This window comes from Panthera tigris, chromosome A2, assembly GCF_018350195.1.
Source record: "Panthera tigris isolate Pti1 chromosome A2, P.tigris_Pti1_mat1.1, whole genome shotgun sequence".
NCBI lineage: Eukaryota > Metazoa > Chordata > Mammalia > Carnivora > Felidae > Panthera > Panthera tigris.
The window spans coordinates 148398338-148417354 of NC_056661.1; the positions used below are offsets into that span (position 1 = coordinate 148398338).

The 19017-nt window shown below is 43.1% G+C and overlaps 1 protein-coding gene across 3 annotated transcripts in view; it reads left to right on the forward strand.

Annotated features, from left to right (window-relative positions):
• Window positions 1-8585: 8585 nt before the first annotated feature.
• Window positions 8586-19017, forward strand: part of LRGUK (leucine rich repeats and guanylate kinase domain containing) — a 108683-nt gene continuing 98251 nt past the window's right edge. For all 3 annotated transcript variants that reach the window (XM_042972793.1, XM_042972798.1, XM_042972803.1), the window contains exons 1-3: window positions 8586-9042; window positions 16283-16390; window positions 18901-18982. In XM_042972793.1, the coding sequence (XP_042828727.1) occupies window positions 8746-9042; window positions 16283-16390; window positions 18901-18982 (487 nt within the window). In that variant the 5' untranslated portion in view covers window positions 8586-8745. The remainder of the gene's footprint in view (window positions 9043-16282; window positions 16391-18900; window positions 18983-19017) is intronic.

Below are 19017 nucleotides of genomic sequence, written 5' to 3' on the forward strand. Positions count from 1 at the left end.
ATATAATGGAAACATACTTAACGTCACTGAACCCTATGTACACTTTTGTAAACGGTTATGGTGGTGAATTTTATGTGCATTTTACCACATTTGTTTTTAAAGCTGTAGTGTGAAGAACTCAGTACCGAAATAGTTAAAATCAAATTTCTCCAACATGATTTTCGCGCAAAAGAATTTTATGAAGGCTGTAAATCACTTCCTGAGTGAACTCACAATCAAGGTGCACTCTAACTTGATTTGGTCCAGAACAAAAATCAAAACATGACAGAGTAATACGAGCTGCTTGAGGGACCTCAATAATTAATGAACTTTGAAAAATACCCTAAGCCTCTAGTTATTTATAACGAAAATACTATGCATATACAGAGCTGTTTGTATCTGCAAGAGTCTACAAAGCAGATAAATAATTCAAACACAGATTTGCTCACCTGGGTATCTAAAGGCAGTGAGAGGCCAAAGGTCACGATACTGTCCTATTCTTCCGATAACCGATGGTTATCGATTCTTGTTCTCTAGACACGCACTTTGCCGATGTCCTATGACTCCTAAAGGGCCCTGTGACATGACTCCAGGTATGATTTCTCTCCTTATCATCCTCTTTCCTCTTCTGAATATATGATGTTTCACTTTAAGGGAATAGAATTCTAGAACTACCTCTTGTCTACTTGTACTTTTTTATGTAAGTGTGGCCCTTTCCATTTTTATTATCATTATTATTACTATTATTTTTATGTACCCCCTAGACTGTTTAATGCTCTCAGTGGCTTGCGTCACCACAGACCTAAGGAAGACAAGAAATGAAGGATGGTGTTCAGATCATCCCTGAGGCTCACTTGGCTGGACAGGGCCACCTGCAATGAAGGCAAAAGATGTGAGATTTGTTCTTTCCCTTTCACAGCTCCCAAAGGACTTTGTTTCTGTCCCTTTCTTAGAAACCACTCGTAAGTGTTACCTTCTGTGATGGTTGATTTTATGCGTCAACCTGACAGGGCCACGAGGTGCCCAGACATTTGGTCAGATGTTGTTCTGGGTGCATGTGTGAGGGTGTTTCTGAGCGAGATTAACATTTGAATCAGTAGACTGAGTAAAGCAAACTGCCCTCCCTGATATGGGGGGCGGGGCTCATGCAATCCAAGAAGAAATGAATAGAACAAAAAGGCTGAGTGAGAGGGAACTCTATTTCTCTACTGAGTGGAGGCTTGTGTCTTCCTCTGCTCTTGGCCTGGAATGTATATCATCAGTTTTCTGAGGTTTCCAGCTTGCCAGTTTCGGATCTCGGGACTTGTAGCCTCCAAAATCATGTGAGTCAATTTCTTATTTTCCATATATATCTTACACACACATATTTATCCTATTGGCTCTGTTTCTCTAGAAAGCCCTAAGATGCCTACATTGTTGGAAAGATTTGCAGCTTCTTTCTTGGTCTTTATAGTAGCAAAGATTTGTTTATGATGGAAGATAATACAGTAGCAGAGGCCAATATGAAAATAATCACTTGAATGAAAGTCACAAGATAAAGATTCTAACTTCAATGTGTTATTAACCAGTCTGGTGAGACTGTAGGCAATCCAGACACTATATGTATAAGTTCACTTTTGCTGCCTTTCAGAGCATCCCAGATCTTAGTGGCTTAAAACAACCGTTTATTTAGCTTATGCTTCTTCTGGGCTGGTTTTTGCTGGGGTTTTGCTCATCTGGTTTTTGCTGGGTTCCCTCAGAAATCTTGGGTCAGTTGGCAGGTCGGCTGGTACTGGATGATCTAGGCTGGTTTCACTGAGTGTCTGGTAATGGAAGGCAGCTGGCCAAAGCCCCAGGGAACTAGCCCCCCTGTCTGTCACTATCCAGGAGGCTGGTCCTGGCTTCTTTACAATGGAGAAATAGGCTCCACCTTTTAATGGGAGGGGCTGAAGTCCGATTGCAAGGGGTGTGCATACAGGGATCAGAAGAATCTGTGGCTGCCTTTGCAGGCTACCACTCTGAAGCCCCCAGTTTCACATTCCTCTGATTTAACTCTCCCTGTAACCTTGGGAGGTAGCATTAGGACTGGCTTGGATCAGATCCCAGGTGTGACTTAAAGAAGTCGTATTAGATCCTTTGAATTCTGGAATTCCGATGTGCGTCTTTTTGTTTCTTTGGCACCTTTGGAGTCCAGGCTCTCCTTTCTGGGACAGGCATCCTGCTAATTTAATTCCAAACACTCATCTGCACAGATGTCATTTCGCTCAGGAGGAACGAAGCAGCAGCTGCATTCAGTATAATCGCTATCGAGCAGTCAATACCTGCACTTTTTATAAAGCACTTTTTATAAAGCTTATTATGCACAAGGCACATTGGCAACGAAGGGTGGGACCCTCCGTGGAGAAAGGTAGCTGAGGAAGTCTGGCCACAAGGTGTAGATGTAAATTGTGTACAGTGCCTACAATATATGGTACGTTAGAGACCAAGAGCCTCCCGTTACTCTCATGGGAAAGCATCATCTGTGCATAACAGACTTCGTGTAAAAGCAAGGATTTTACAGTTCCTGCCTCCTCCTCGTGGCTGTCAGAATCTCTTGCGAGGCCCATCTCTTCTCCCCTTTTTCTTTACTCTCATCCCCTCGATCCTAAGATATTTTGACACACGAGGGAATTTCATCGGCTCCTTCACGCATGCCCCTCTTCTTCCAAGAAGGCAGCACCCTCCCTTCCCAACTTTCTGTGAGCAGGTTTTATTCCATATCCATTCCTTCTCAGAGCCTCTTCCTAAAACGCATCCAGGCCCGCCTCCTTGCCTCAGCTTATGCCGCTTCCCATTAGTGGATTCCCCACTCCCCCTCGTGTGTGTGTCTCTTTTCTCCCTGAAGGTCTTGTTCGTCTCTTACCTCATCCGTGAAGTTTCTGAGAATCCCTATTTGGGGGATACAGATTTGTCTCAACTGACAACTCCCACGGACTGGCCTGCCTTATCTGCCATGAGGAGTGAACCCTGTCTGCCAAGAGTGGCAAAGGGAAGGCATGGTCTGCACCTGCCTCTAACTCCCTGCCTCCCTGAGGGCCTAAAACACTAACTCCAGATCAGTCAGGTGGGACTTACCTTCTCTTGGGTACTTTCAATTCATTTTCTAAATCTCTATATCCTGCTACCCATAATGCAGATCTCTTGAATAAAGAGATCATGATGTATCCCAGTGCCTGAAACAGGACCCTCTTACATGGGTTGTGTGATCAGTCAGTTATCGGCTACCTGAGTGTTTCCTGTGCTTTCCATCAGAGCCTGCGTGATTTGCCCTTTCACAAAGCACCACTATTTCAAGCTGGCTCTTAACTAGATGAAGTGCATTTCAGTGTTTGCAGTGCGTGGCTTATGGAGGGATTTCTTGCACTGTTCATTCACCCGTCCCCTGTTTGCTCTTCCTTCTGTTTTATTATTCAGTGCCATTGAGATGCTTTGGTTATTAAACCTCATGTCTCTCAAACTCTATTTCCTTTCTGCTACCTCCTGACATGATGTCTTCCTGAATTCCTTCTGGTCTTCTTTGATCTTCTTCTGAACGTCCTGGTATAACAGCCACAAGTCCTCGTGTCTTCTTCCAAAAGATTTCACACAGTCCCATCTGGCTGTCATTTGAACATTTTAATCATTGTGATCTTATGTTGTTGTAACTGCCCTGACGAGATCCACCGTTCTGTCTGCAAAGGTAATCCGAGCTAGAAGTTCTCAGTAACCCTTGTCTAGCCCCCTGCTCAGATTTTATTCATGACCTGATGCTTACAATTCCTTTTCAAACAATTTTTTCATTGGCTTGATTTGTCTGCCCTTGCCTGTGAGCTTTTGAGATTATCTCTTCCCAGACTGCAATTTTTACCTTTGATCTCAACACCAGTTTTTAATACAGAGTACCTATTAGTGGGGCACCCCCTGAAATCCCTTTGATATTTACTTAGAACAGATATTATTTGGCTTAGTCAAGTCCTACCTGGACTTTATCAGGCTCTACCGGCCCAATTAATTACTACCATCATAATCTGGATGCCATTGATTTCTGCAAAGACAACAAATGAAGTCCCTCATGTGTTGTATTGTCTCTCCCCAACCTTTTTCATAATCATGATGAGGTACAAAGTGTCTAACATTTTGAAGGATCCTTCCTCACCATATTGTGTCAAGGCCCCAGGTTATATTCTCATGGCTCCTGTGTTTTCCCTCTTTAGGCCTTATGGCAATTGAAATTAAATGCTTATTTGTGTAATTATTTGTTTAATGTCTATAGTCCCACTAGGCTGTTATTAGATAATGAACTTCCTTATGAAGAATCGTCTCTTCTTCTTAGAAAGGGATAAGAGAACATAAAAGGGTATGATGTTAATGAATTAAATTATCTCAACTTCAAGGGTCTCCCCTGTCTTAGTCAATTTGAGCTGCTATAACAGAGTACCATAGACTGGGTGATTTATAGGCAACAGAAATTTACTTCTCCCAGTTCTGAAGGCTGCAAGTGCATAAAAGGAAGCAATTACTGATGTTTCATGCTAATAAGGGTTGAGACAAAATACTTCCTCCCCTTGCCTCTTCTCCCTCTACCTAATTCTGTCTTCTTTACCTGGTAACATAACTTTTATAGAGATAATGCCTTTTATCTTGATGCCCACGGTGCCACGTTCAGGTTCTGGTGAGGACCTTCCAGCTTGCAGACTGCCACCTTCCCCTTGAACCCTCAGAGGGCAGACAGTGGAAGCTAGCTCTCTGGCCTCTTGTAATCCCATTCAAGAGAACTCCACTTTTATGACCTAATCACCTCTGAGACCCCGCACCTCCTTATACCATCACATTGGAGATTAGATTTCAACATTTGAATTTGGGTGGGGGAAGGGGAGGGCACAAAAATTCAATCCATAACATCCCCACAAGCTTTTACTAAAGTGGTTGAATGGAAGTATAGTGTTTTGATTAAGGATGTGGGCTGGGAAACCAAGCTGTGTCCTTTGGAGTCCTAGCTTTGCAACTGTGTGACAAAGTAGGATGAGTGAGTTATAACCTCTCTAGCCTATATTACTCATCTATAATATGGGGATAATATTAATCTCTACTTTGTAAGGTCCTTACAGGGATTTAATGAGTTAATATATATAAAGCACTTATAAGGATACCTGGCACATAGTAAGTACTCATAAACATTCGTTGTGCTTATGTTTTCATTGTTATTGTCATAGCAATGGTGCCTCCTATGGCCTATCCTCCCATTTCATGATATTCTGTAAAAATTTAAGTATTCCATAAAAAGCACCATGAGTTCAAGGTGCTGCCACCTCAGATTCCTGAGGAGCACTGTCCAGCCTGTTTTTCGTCACACAAAATTGGGAAGGGGGTGCAAAATTGGGTACATGAAGGGGATAGAGGCACACATTCCTTGCTTTGCCTGACATCTGTACTCCTGGGAATGTGTTCTCCCTAAATACAGGAAACAGAGAGTCTGTCCCTGCCTTTTCTTCCCATTGTCAATTACGTTAGCATGCTGGCTCCAGACTGGGGGAGACCCCTGTTCCACACAGAAAAGTTAAGAGTAAGGGTAAATAATATTATTGGGGCAAAGCTACCTAGTAGCTAAAGCTCTAATTAGCACCTTCTTTCAGACTGCAGCTCTTGACCGCTTTGATTCTGCCCTCCCAGTAGCCTATTCTGTATGTCCCCAAGAGAGGTGCCGTTCAGCACCATGGTGATACTACTCCACTTTCTCCTTCCTCTCATCCACAGTGGAAAGGATCCAGGGCTATCACAGAAGACCCTCCTCTCCTGGATTATTATATCTCATTTCCTGCCCACCCCACTCTACTTCCCTGGTCCCAGAACCCTAGGGTCTTCCTGCCTGGCCCCCAACACACACGCGTATGCGCATGCACTAAAATTTTCAGTATCTCACCAAGGCCAGGCTCTCTGTGCCTGACAATTACTTCCTGAGAAACTAATTCATACTTCCGAGAAGGCAGAGTACTAATGGTTAAGATCAGAGGCTTGGGATCCAGTAAGACTTGAGTTGGAATCTTGGTGTAGACACAAGCCGTGTGACTGTGCAATTTGCTTGGCGTTTTGGAGCATCATTCTTCCCCTTGTAAAATGGGGGTATCTATTCCTATTCCAGAGAGCAATTGGAATAATAAACTGAGATATGTATAGCACGGAGCATAGGCCTCGTTTACCATAAGCCCTGCATAAATGGAAGCAATTACTGATGTTTTATGCTAGTAAGAGATTAGACAAAATACTCCCTGCCCTCACCTCTTCTCCCTCTGCCTAATTCTGTCTTCTCTACCTGGTAACACAACTTTTATAGAGATAATGCCTTTTTTTTTTTTTAATTTTTTTAACGTTTTTTATTTATTTTTGAGACAGAGAGAGACAGAGCATGAACGGGGGAGGGGCAGAGAGAGAAGGAGACACAGAATCGGAAGCAGGCTTCAGGCTCTGAGCCATCAGCCCAGAGCCCGACGCGGGGCTCGAACTCACAGACCGCAAGATCGTGACCTGAGCTGAAGTCGGATGCTTAACCGACTGAGCCACCCAGGCGCCCCATGCCTTCTTTTTTGATGCCCAGAATCCCAAAGTAGGGATTCTTTTCATACAATTCCAGCTTAGGGAGCATTTTGGTGAAGTAGCAAGAGCAAAGATTGAGCAACGAGAAGTCCAAACTCAACGAGAAGTCCAAATTCCTGCTCAGCTGCTAACAAGTCAGGTGATTTGGGGCAAGTTTTTGTCTCTGGTGGACCATCAATTCCTTCTTCTATAAAAGGGAAAATTCAATAAGATAAGCTTTTAAATTATTTTTAGTTCTGACATGCTATGATTATATATGAAAGGGTCATTCGAGTGAATTCTTTTATTTATCCTTAAGAACATTAACCGATGCTTCTGACACCCCTTGTGTCCCTTTACCTTAACTCACATTATCCATCTGCACTAATGGTAATTGAACATTCTGGGTTTGGATCTTAGCACCACCACTTGAATTTGGGCCAGTCACTTAACTTCTCTGGGCCTCAGTTACCTCATCTGTCAAATGGGGATAGACATAGGGTAAATGTGAAGGTGAAAAGAAAACACTTAGAAATACCTGATTCCAAAGGTATAGTCTTATATCCTGCAGGGCATTAACCAGTTTTTTTTCCCCCTTTAACTTAGTGAACTTATTTCAGAATGCCTTTCTTTGTGTATTCTGAATACCCTGTAACCATCATACTGGTTTTCTCATTACTTAATGAGTTGAATAAAATTTCCCATGTTTCATTCAGTTTTTTGGATGAGAATCATGTTTTTTGAAAATTATTCTTTGACAGGTCCTAATTCTGTCTTAAGGCATTGTCCTCAATAGATTAACACTGGCAAATCTTGCTTTGCTAGAAATGCTGATTAAGTTATTTTAAGAAACCAAAACTACACTGGGTTTCCATTTTTATACTTTCTGCCCCCTTCTTCCCTATGTCAGTTATCTAGAGCCAGGTCCTGCGGGGGTGACAGTGAAGAAAAAACCCCTTGGAGGAGTCTCTACCCCCTGGAAAAAGAAATAAGCAAGCAGCGAGATGAGCCAAGCAAAAAGAGATACTTTCATTGTGGCCTTTACATTTATGACTAGCAAGATAATGAAGGAAGGTAATTCTGAAAGCTTTATGTCAGTTTTAACGGTCCCTCAAGCACTGAGAAAGATAATAGTCAATGGATGGTGTCCATAAGGATTTTTTCTCCTTCTCCCCTGACAGCCATTGACAGGATCATTTTGTATTTGCAACTGCTTTCACTGAAGCATGGAGAAAAGGCCCTGTAAGGCCAGGAAGATGAGGGCGACTTCCCTGCAAGGATTTCTATTGTCATCGCTATGGCAATAATAGTTACTATAATTTTTATTCTGCTTTTCCATAGAGTGTCTACTTTGTGGAGCTCAAGGCTATGGGATTTGGGTCACATAAAATCACACTAGCATAAAATCATGCTTTGTAATCTTGCAAGAGTATTTTATGAAACTGCACAGGGAACCTATGCAACAAGATAAAAATAATTACCAATGCAGGTCACTTGACTAATACAATTATTTATGGGATGTTAATAGCTTTTCAGAGGCTTTCAGATACAGTGTCAATTTGACAATCGTTTTTTTCTTCTTTGGATTGTTAGACCATAACCCGTGTTTCTCCCCAAGGACATGGCTTATCATTTGGGGGAAGGGGGGCGGGTAATGTAAATTAATTGCAAATCAGCCCTCAGTCCTCGTCTTGTAGTTTCTCTTTCTTACCCGCAATTAAGTAAGAAGGACAGGAACCATGTCTTGTATTTCATTTATGCACGACCTCGTCTCCTAACACCGCGGTCCGCATAGAGTAAAATTTCAGTGTTAATTAGCTTTCCAACAGAGAGCATCAGACTAACACTTTCAAAGTACCACTCCGCGGAAAGAGCCTTTGTGAATGAGGCAGGTGCGGGAAGTAGGCTCACAGGTGATCTTAGGGGGGGATGAAAATTCTCTAAGAGGGGCCACCAGGCCAGGAGAAAACAACTGGAGACCAAAGGGGTGCGGAGAAAAAAGGTGAAAATGAGAAAGACAAGCAAAAAGAAACGAAGCCAGCGACCGAACGAACTAAACAAAAACCAAAGAAAAAGTCAAGCTCCAGGGACGGCGCAGACCTTAAGCGAGGACGCGCGGAGGAGCGGAGATGACAGCCCAGAATCCCTTGCGGCTCCTCCTCCCCTGGCGGCAGTCTCCTAGGCAACCCGGTAAACAAGATGGCGACCGCCGGGAGCGATCCCCAGTGGCCGATGCCTTCCTCTCTCCAGGGTAGTTCACGACGTGGAGCCCAGTCGATACTGTCGCGCTCAGAAGAAGAGCGTCAGTCTTGCTGGTCTTCTTCCCCCATGGGGCAGAGACGGAAAGGTACTTTCCACAGAGCCTCCTCCTACCTGCTCCCGCAGCTCGTTCACCGCTCTGTGGAGTCGGACGCGGACGGACAGGACTGCGGGGACGAGGGCGAGGGCGAAGTGGAATCCGAGGAGTCCTCAGAGTCCGAGATGCTGAATTTGGAGGTGTGCCTTCCCCCCTCCCCTCCCCCGCTCGCTCCCTTCTCCGGGCGTCCGGCCCTGCTACTCAGGCGGCAATGTCCCGCGCCTAGGCTCCCGCCCCTTTCTTCCCTCCTCACCCTTGGCCTGGAATATTTCCCCGCGTCTCCTTTATTTCTCAGTAGCACCTTTGGTTTCTTAAGAGTCAAGTTACACAGCGTCCTCATGAAACAGTTTCCACCTATTTGTATGGGAGTTCTACATTTAGCTTTTAAAAGTGCTTCGACAGTATGGTGAAGAGGCAGAGTTCGTCTTTGGCATCCCCTACACCCTTTTCTGTGATTTTTGTGAAGTGCTCCAACACTCTCCAGCTTGCAGTCCCTTCATCCTCCTTCCTCGAGGAAACAAAAAATTACTCTCGTGATGTAATCTGATAAGCGCGAACTCAAACATTAAGTGACTTAGAAGTTTAATGTATTGCTTCTGCCAGGGGTATATAATGCATTATGCAAGACACGCACACCCACACACCCACCCGTCCACCCACCAGAGAAAGACCCTTAGAATGTTCGAGCAGCTGGCTCACTGTGGTAGTATTTTCACAGGTGGGGAATGTTTCTTAAATTCCCATCTGTATTGCCTGACGTTCACATTAATTGCCTTCACCTTAATATAAATTCTCTTTTCTACAATACCTTTTCTAAACATTACCCAATTCTACTTCTTTCCTACACTCATCATCATCCTCTTCCTTTTTTACCCCCTGGCCTAGGTTTTGGGGTTTTTTGCAGGGGTGGGAGGAGTGGGGAGTTGGTCCCTTTCTACCTCTTATCACTTCCTTCCCTTGGTCTCTAAGACATTGTTTGCTTTCCTTCAAAAACACACATTGATTGGCTTGCTTTGAATAAACGATTGGATTTTCCTCTTTGTCTTGGCTGCCAGGAAACTCAGAATCAGTATTTTTCTTAATTTTAATAGTTTTGTTTTGTTTTGTTTTTTTTTTTTTAGGTTTTTCCTCTCCCCTTTCCTCTTCCTTCATAGTATAAACTGCTCCAAATTCTTTTCCAAAGTAGATAGACTACAGAGAAATAGAATGTTCCCAGTATCCCCTGTGACATTATGTGACATTCTGGCTTCACCACTTCTCATCTTTGCCCATTTTCTTAGCATGTATTTCTTTGTTATTCCTGTTCTCTTTCACAGACTCCTTTCCTCATTTGTCCTCTTTCTTCCTATTCACGCCTCTGTAATTTGCACGGTCCCGTGTTATTCCAGTCCTACCATTAATGAACTGCACTCTTTTCCTACTTAGGTTCCCTTCTTTTGTAACATCCTTTTGCCCACTTTCAACATTTGGCTCACTTTCCTGCCCTTACCTCCCATTTAGACTCTCCTCTTCTTCTACCTCCACCTATATGGGCTTGTTACACAATTAGTTTTTCTTAAAGTGGGCAATAGAAAATTATTTCTTATTTTATTCATCCTTTGGTGATGTACTTCGCTACCCTTCACCGTGTCTATTGCAAAACTGTAGCAGTGTTTTTACAACTTTGAGATGTTTGCATGGTTTCTACCAGCTTCCCCCAAAGGAATTCGCAGGTGAATCACCGGTTTACTTTATTATTCTAATTAACGCATGCTCTTGGGCTGTGGGGTTCATTAGTGCCGGTGTTAATCTGTCTTCAGTATGCCATTAACAAACCATAGTGGGGGTTGACGTGAACTGGTTATTCCTGGCTTGTAGGCTGTGTGTGGAAAAGTTTATTATTTCCTCCACTCATATTCTAAGTATTAATATTTATTTTGTGTTCTGACCTCCTGCTTTAGCATTTTATGGTATTGAATAAGTTTTAATATGCCGAATAAACTGAAAGCTTATAAAAGCAAAGATTTAGACTTTCATGTTCAGAGATTTATGTCCATCTGCTAGCCTGGTTAAGGTTTATAATGCTGTGATGGTCCCAGTGGTTCTTGAGTGCCTATAATGTGATTAGTCTCCGGAGCCCTGGTGAACTTAAGGAGGTAAGGAGGTAGCACAGACAGACTGTTCAGAACACTGCCTTTGCAGTCAAAGATTTATGTACAGCCTTCGGTTGGTTTTGAGATTTTGAGCAATTTATTTCACCTCTATGTCTCATCTGTAATCTGGGAATTCTAATAATACCTACCTCACAGGAGATGTGAGAATTAAACAAGAACCTATGTGTGTAAATACTTAAAAATACATTATTTTTACTGTTACTGATACAAGTCATAATGCACATGTTTTTTATCTGCTAAGCATAGCTCATTAAGTGATTTGGTTAATTTAGCTGACTTTGAACACACATTCACTGAAAGATTGCTACGTAGGAAGCACACTTTGACTATATAGGGCAGAAGCATCTGGCCCCACGACAGGTGTCTGATGCATCGAAAGCACTCTGCTAGTAACTGTGGGTAAATGATACCTACTCATGGGGCAGTTATAAATAGCAAATTGAATAAGAAAGTCTGTTAAAACTCTTGATACAGTGTCTGATGAAGAGCAGGTTCCTAAAAATTATAGAGGTAATGCATAATAGCAATAGTAAAGACAGAAGATGAGAACATAATTGAGGACATCCGTGGTCCCTCCTCTCAAGGTCAGATAGGAATGTAAGTCACAGCTCTTCAGCATCTCAAGCGTTATCCACAGAGCTGTGTACAGATGACACCTGGATGGCAGGGATCATGGGAGACTTTGAGGGAAGCAGACCCTTGTCTTGGTGGATGGGGTTGTGTGGGCAGGGAGATGGCAGCTGTTCCTACTGATGATTTACAGGTGAGAGCAGCTGAGGTGGGGGTCAGATTGTGGAGGGTTTTATGCTGTTTTACAGACTGTAGACTTGGGTGTCTGAGCAGAGAGGAGCCTCCCTGATTAGATTAGATTAGATTAGATTAGAACTGCCCTGATGGTAGGACTGGAGACAGGGATGTCAATGAGAAGGCTCTAGCAATGTCTATGGAGGAGAAACAAGAGTCTGGATCAAAGCAGTGGGAGTGGGGATGGAAAGGGAGCTTAAAATGAAGACATTTAAAATACTTAAGTTATTAAATATTGTGAGTCTAGGATGACTGTTAGGTCTATGGCATGGTCTGGGGGTGTGTTAAGGCCACTGACCACAATAGGAAACGGGGACAGGTACAGCTGTGCATGAATGGGTTGGTTTTATGCATCACATGAGTCTGGAAATCAGGGGAGGGGGCCTAAGCGTAGGAGACCTGAGATACTCAGCACTGGAGTCTGTGAGGCCATCTAGAAAGAGGAGATGAGGGCCAAGGGAAGACCCCCAGGGGGTATAGGTATTTAAGTCGCCAGCAGATGAAGAGGAATCAGGGAAGGAAGCTGGAAAGAAATGGTAAGAGAAGGAGAAGGAGAAGAAGAAGAGAAGAGCTGTGTGATGGGAAACCAAGGCAAGAAAGAGTCTCAAGACCATGGAAATGAGTTGTGCTGCCAGTAGGTTAAGTGGGAAGGGGTCTAACAAGTGCTCATTGGCTTTGCCCATTTGAGGGCAGTTGGAGACCTTGGCTCATGTGGTTTTGTAATGTGAAGGCAGAAGCCCAACTGAAGGGAGTTGAAGAGTGACAGGGGGGGTGAGCAAGGGGGCACTAAAGGATGAAAAAGCAATTCTGCTCTAGCTTGGTTATTTAGGGAAACTGTAGCTAAAGCAGTGTGTAGGATTGAAGAGACTCACAGACTTGTACAGCTGGAGAAGTGACAGGGCCCGGGCCCAGGTAAGTGGCTGGTCCCTGAGCCAGGTCCCTGAGGAAACAGGAGGCGGGGGCCCTGAGTGTGGACAAGAAAGCAGTCTGCCTCTGAGACCCCAGTGAAGGGCAGAACACTGCCCAGGAACAGGTGCAGAACGCTGAGGGGGTTGATGCCTGACTGCTTCTGCTTTGCCTTGGAAATGAAGAAGTGCACCTGCTGAGAGCAAGGACTAAGGAGTAGAGGCACCTGAAGGCTGGAGGAATGGATGAAGACTCGGTAGCCAAGGTCAGAGGTAGAAGGCAGCTGATACAGAGCAGAGGACTGGAACAGCACCAGGCCAAGCTAAGAGTTGACTCTGGAGTGGTACCAGCATGCATGGTTGTGAGGCCTCTCCCAGCCCACTCAGCTCAAAGGCAGGAGAGGTTTATGAATTCACTTAGCCATGTTTGAGTGCCCACCAGCTACCATGCACTGTATTCCCCCTCCCACTTTATGCTTCAGCTGTTTTGAGCTGCTCGTCGTTTCCCCAGTGGGCCATGCACACCTTTGCCTTTGGAATTTTGTACACGTTGCCCCTTTTGCCTGCAGTACCCTTCCTGGTCCTCCTTCCTGCCCTTTCTTCCCCTTCGCCAGAACAACTCAGTTACTTGGGTCTCAACCTCATTGCTTTCTCCCCCAGCAAGCCTTTGCTAACCTCCTAATCCCCACTAGAACTGACATAAAATGGATGCCCTGCTTATAGTCAAAGCACCCTGCTCACTTGTATTGTAATATTTATCAAACTATTGAAATTGCTTGTGTACTTGTCTGGCTCCCAGATTGAATTGTAAATCCCTTAAGGATAGGCACTATGTCTTATTCATAATTCTGTCCACTGAGCCCAGCATCCTGGCTGGCATGTGCCTGGCCTGCTATAAAGATTTTTATCCCAAATGAATGATGAACATGACACCGTCCCGCCTCAGCACAGTAGTTGATTGTGAACTTGATTCAGGTTTGGGCGTGTACACGGTAGTTTCAGTCAAGGGACAAGCAGTCAGAGACTTGAGGGTAGAGAGACACTGAAATTGCCCATGGCATACCAAGTAGAGAAGGGAGGAGGAGGGACAGATAGACTCTGAGAAAGGGAAAGAGGAACAAACTGGAGATCTTGACATCCTCACAGAACAGGGGGAGTGGGTGTTGGAAAGGTGGAAGGACAGGTAGTTGTAGGATCACAGAGTAGGATACTAGGGTCTGAGGTTTCTAAGGTGGAACAGTTTAGCATGATGACTAACTAGGTATGGCCCAGTCCAGGGCATGGCCATGGGAGTGAGTGGCGGAACTTGAGTAGAGATCATTTAAAGTGCCTGGAGTTGAGAAAGAAACATGTGTACGTGCATGTGCTTGGGAGTAGTAGGGGTGAATGGCCATCCTCAGGCATTCTGAAGCCATCCAAGATAAAGGTAGGGCTTGTAAAGGTCTGAAAATGACCCAAGATCAGAAGGGAAAGGTGTGATACTGATAAATGGCAGGAACCTCAAAGAAGGTGTGAGGGGGTTGCCATGGGGAGGCTTGCTATGGGAATCTGGGAACATGCTGACGGTGTAGCCAGTCTCCGTATCAGTGGCTATGTTGAAAAACAGACATTTACCTCCTATCAGTCAGAGGTGTAATATCTTTTCACATCCAGGAAAAAGAGGGGTGGGTCAGGTAAACATAAGAGGTTTAGATGGAAAGTTTTGGAGGGAAGGTAACACCCCCACCTCTAATCCTACTCAGGGTTTATATAAGAAGTTGGAACTTTATTTAGAAAAGTGAGTGTCTCTTGTGATGAGCACTGGGTGTTATATGCAAGTGATGAATCACTGAATTCTCCTGAAACCACTATTGCACGGTATGTTAACTATCTAAAATTTAAATTAAAAAAAAGAAAAGTGAGTGTCTTTCTTCCATTTGTAAACAGGTTGATGGGTAAGGAAGAATGAAACATGAAGATGTGGAATTTCTAACTTCATCAATTAGTAGAAACAACTCATTTATTGGGAACACTTCTACAGTTCTAGGCAAGGCACTAAGAGCTTTATATGCACTATTTTTTTTTTTCATTTTCCCTAAAACATGGAGAGAAGGTAATAAAATTTCCTATTTAGAGATGAAGAATATGGGCAAAGTTGTAAATTCAAAATGGCAGATCTGGCGTTCAAGCCAAGCCTGCCCAGCCCCAAAGCCTGTGCCCTATCTTCATATGAGCGACATTTGCTCCTCTGGGCTAGTGGAAATGGGCTGGGGGCAGGGGAGAACCTCTTTTTAGTAGCATACACCTATGTACTTGCATCTTCAGTACCAGCGGCCTGAGTATCATTGTTGATTCCTGAATGAGTACAGAGCTGGAAAAGGTGTTTTGCCATCATGGTCCCCATGCTGGTCATGGTTAGTTATCTTGGTGTGATTGATGGGATTACTGGATTTTGTGTCCTCATGCTGGTGTTAGTGTTAAAGTGTTGGTCATTGTAGAGTTGAAGTCAGTTCAAACATAGTACTGATCTACCTGTTGTCTCTTCTGTTTGTTTTCTTTGGGGGGAGGGTGCAGGGGAGAGGGCATGTGGAGTCACCACTGGTTCATGGCTTTCTATGGACCAAGGGCCAACCTCCTTATGGAAATGATTATTACCCTTTGCATAAATCTTGTAAATTGTATGAATCTGGCAAAATTAGCTAATAGAAAGCAAATCAAGAACCTATTTTTTCCAGCAAGAATACCAGATTTAGAAGAGTAATTGCCTTGGGGCGCCTGGGTGGCTCAGTTGGTTAAGCATCCAACTTCGGCTCAGGTCATAATCTCACAGCTCCTGGGTTTGAGCCCTGAGTCAGGCTCTGCAGAGCCTGGAACCTGCTTCGGATTCTGTGTCTCACGCGTGCTCGCGCTCTCTCTCTCTCTCAAAAATAAACATAAAAAAAAATTTTTTTTTAAGTAATTGCCTTAATTTGGATGTAACCATCCTTTTGGGTGTAGGCAAGCAGTCTAGTACAGCGGTTGGAATTGCCCTGGAGTCAGACAGATTCAAGTTTGTACTCTGTTTCTGTCATATACTAGCTATGTGGTTTCAGGCAAGTTAACCCCAGGAAGCCTTAGTTTCTTCATCTGTAAAATGGAACTAAGAGTACCTACCTCAGGGTTGTCAAGAGGATTCAATGAGTTGCTTACTGAGAGCTCTTAGCGCCTGGAACAGAGAAGCAATCAACGTAGCTGTCACCACTAATGGTGACGCTTCCACTGCCATTGTGTTCATTCACTGTGAATACCTAAAGCAAGTGATGGCCTGGAAATGCAGTGGCAATGAAAGCACGGATTAGATAGATATTTATTTAACTATATGTCCTATGTATGTGTCCTCAACACAGAATTTTCTTCAGGGCTGGTAAATTTTGGAGGGGTCAGCTCCTGAGTATGTAATATACAAGGTAAGTGCTGTCTATAAGGACGTGGATTGTTTCTTTTCTAATGGAAGTCCTTTGTCCTCTCTGGTGTTTGTTTGTCTGTGGGTTTTTTTGCAGGAGGAATTTGATGGGGTCCTGAGAGAGGAGGTGGTGGCCAACGCCCTTCACCAGTTGGGGCGCTCAGGTTCTGGCACTGAGCAGGTCTACCTCAATCTAACTTTATCAGTGAGTATGACAAGATCACCATGGGTTGGCTACGTCTTGATACTGGTTGGACCATATCTATTTTTCCTGATACTCATAGCTTTTGGGGTGGCCCTAGATCTCAGAGTCTTGCATTTGATGGAGACTGACAAGAAGAGTTATTTCTGTAATGTTAGGCATCAAAGAGCCCTGGGCAATCCGGTAATCAGGCCCTGAATTCCTTTGTTTCCATTCCCTTTAGACTCTTGCTTTTATCTTAAGTAGTCTGTATTATAGTAATCAATGCTTTCTTTCCAGAAGTTGAATTTAACTCTGTGAAACCAATCAAAAATTCTTTAAGAATTTTCTCTCTGATCAGTGCCAGGACTAAAATTAATATCTAAATCCAAGGGAACAAAGTATTTTGGTATTGACTTTCCGCTCCCACTCCCAAGCATATCAAGAAACAAGTAGCTTTGAGCTATAACTCACTTTCCAGACATACTGTTATTCATCAATTTTCAAGATATCAATACTAACACATAATCTTGGCACTTTTATCGTAAGAGAAGCTGTAAGAGCATAGTACAGACTCTTCCTTTTGTTTCTTTATAGTCCTAGAGAAATAATTTAACTCTTTTTGCTTCCTTATATTGTAAAGTATTAAATATTCCTTGGAGATCCACACAATAAATGCAGATATATAGGTGAAAAAAAGCACACTGAAATTTTGCTATTGTACCATAATTTGGCTAAATATAATTCACAGCAAACAAAGCATATACAGTCGCAATCTTGTTCTGTCTTGGATTTGAACTAGTAAACTATCCAAGAAATGTTAAGCTCGTTTCTTCCGTGCCAGTTCTATTGCCTATCCTTCGAGGACAGCCTATTAAGGCTGTAATCTTTTACTCTTTTCACTTTATAACATTTTGTGGATGACTCAGACAGTTAGGCAATAACTTACAGGGAGCATCCTATGTGCATTGCCCTATGTTAGGCATCGGGATGGTACATCATTCCAGCATCCAATATATCCCCATACAAGTCCATTTCAATCAGTATTCTACTTATGTACGTAGTGCTATGACTTAAATTGATCTACCAAAAAAAAAAAAAAAAAGCAATCCTTTGAAATTTATTTCAGCAAGATGGACTGACACTTAACTTACTTTGCCGCTGACCTCCTTACATTTGAGATATTACATGTTGAATTACTTTGCCTTCATAACCTGTCTTACTGAATACACTTTTTTAGGGTTTCCTGGTTTAGTGATTCCCCCCCGCCTTGTATCTTAGGTTACATGTTATTTTTTAATTTTTCTTATTACTTATGTACATAGGCTTTCCTCCCAAAGTCCTGAGTTTCTTAGGGGCACCGTATAGGTCTACTCCACCATTGCACTGTATTTCTCATTGTGCACAATGCCTTGTACCTGGTAGGTTTTCAGTACATATTTTTAAAAAAATTTTTAAAAATGTTTTTATTGATTTTTCAGAGACAGAGCATGGGAGAGAGAGAGAACAAGTAGGGGAGAGGCAGAGAAAGAGGGAGACACAGAATCCAAAGCAGGCTCCAGGCTCTGAGCTGTCAGCACAGAGCCCTATGCGGGGCTCGAACCCACGAATCGTGAGACCATGACCTGGGCCGAAGTCGGACGCTCAACCGACTAAGCCACCCAGGCGCCCCTTCAGTACATATTTATTACACCTTCATTGAACATTTTTATCATCATTCTATTAGAGAACTTGCTTATCATGATACTTCACTGGCTGGCTTTTTCTGATTCTGACACTGCAACATAAACCAGTAATAAGAGTCTGTTCCAAGGGACCACATTCCCCTCCACTCCATCCTGAAGTTCTCTAGAAGCAAGATTCTGTGGAAAGAATCCTGGAGAAGGATTCAGGAGACTTGGATCAGCTACTTTGATGCTAACTTGCTGTGTGATTTTAAATTATTTACATCCCTGTCTGTCCCTCATATTCCTCATCTCCAAATTGGGAATAGTCTGCCCTATGGATCTCAGTTTTATTTGAACAGAGGAGATCACTGTGAAGGAGGAGCTTTGAATAGGAGGACCCTGTCTAAGTGTAGGTGATAATGTCATTAATGATCTCCTGATTACACAGGAGATCTCTTTAGCATTTCATTTAAATTCCAGGCATCTGCCTTCTACTAGAGAAAGGCTTTGGCCTTACTGCTATTACGTGATGTGTTTTTTTGGTTTGGTTTTGTTTCTGTTTTTTAATAATAAAACTCTGCTCTAAAGGTCTATGTGACATTGCTTTAATTTGCCTTTTCATGATGTATTTGTTCTTGCTAATACCACTAATTTTCCAAGCTACGTTCTGCTTCAGAGAAATGCATTTTTAAAAGGAGTCTGTAGTCTGCTTTGAGATCCTGTTAGTAGTAGGCTTCAGATTTAGTTCTTTCATTTAATTACTACACTTTTGAAAGAAATTCTGGATTTCTTTCTGTCATCTATTATTTCTACGTGTCATGAGAAGGCTGAAGCAACATTAAAGCGTTTTTCCTTTTCTTTTCTCAGGGTTGTGGTTTAATTGACATTAGCATTCTCTGTGAATATGTTCACCTACAAAAGTTGGATCTTTCGCTAAATAAAATTGAAGGTATGTAATTTTCATTCTAGTAGATTGATGGATCA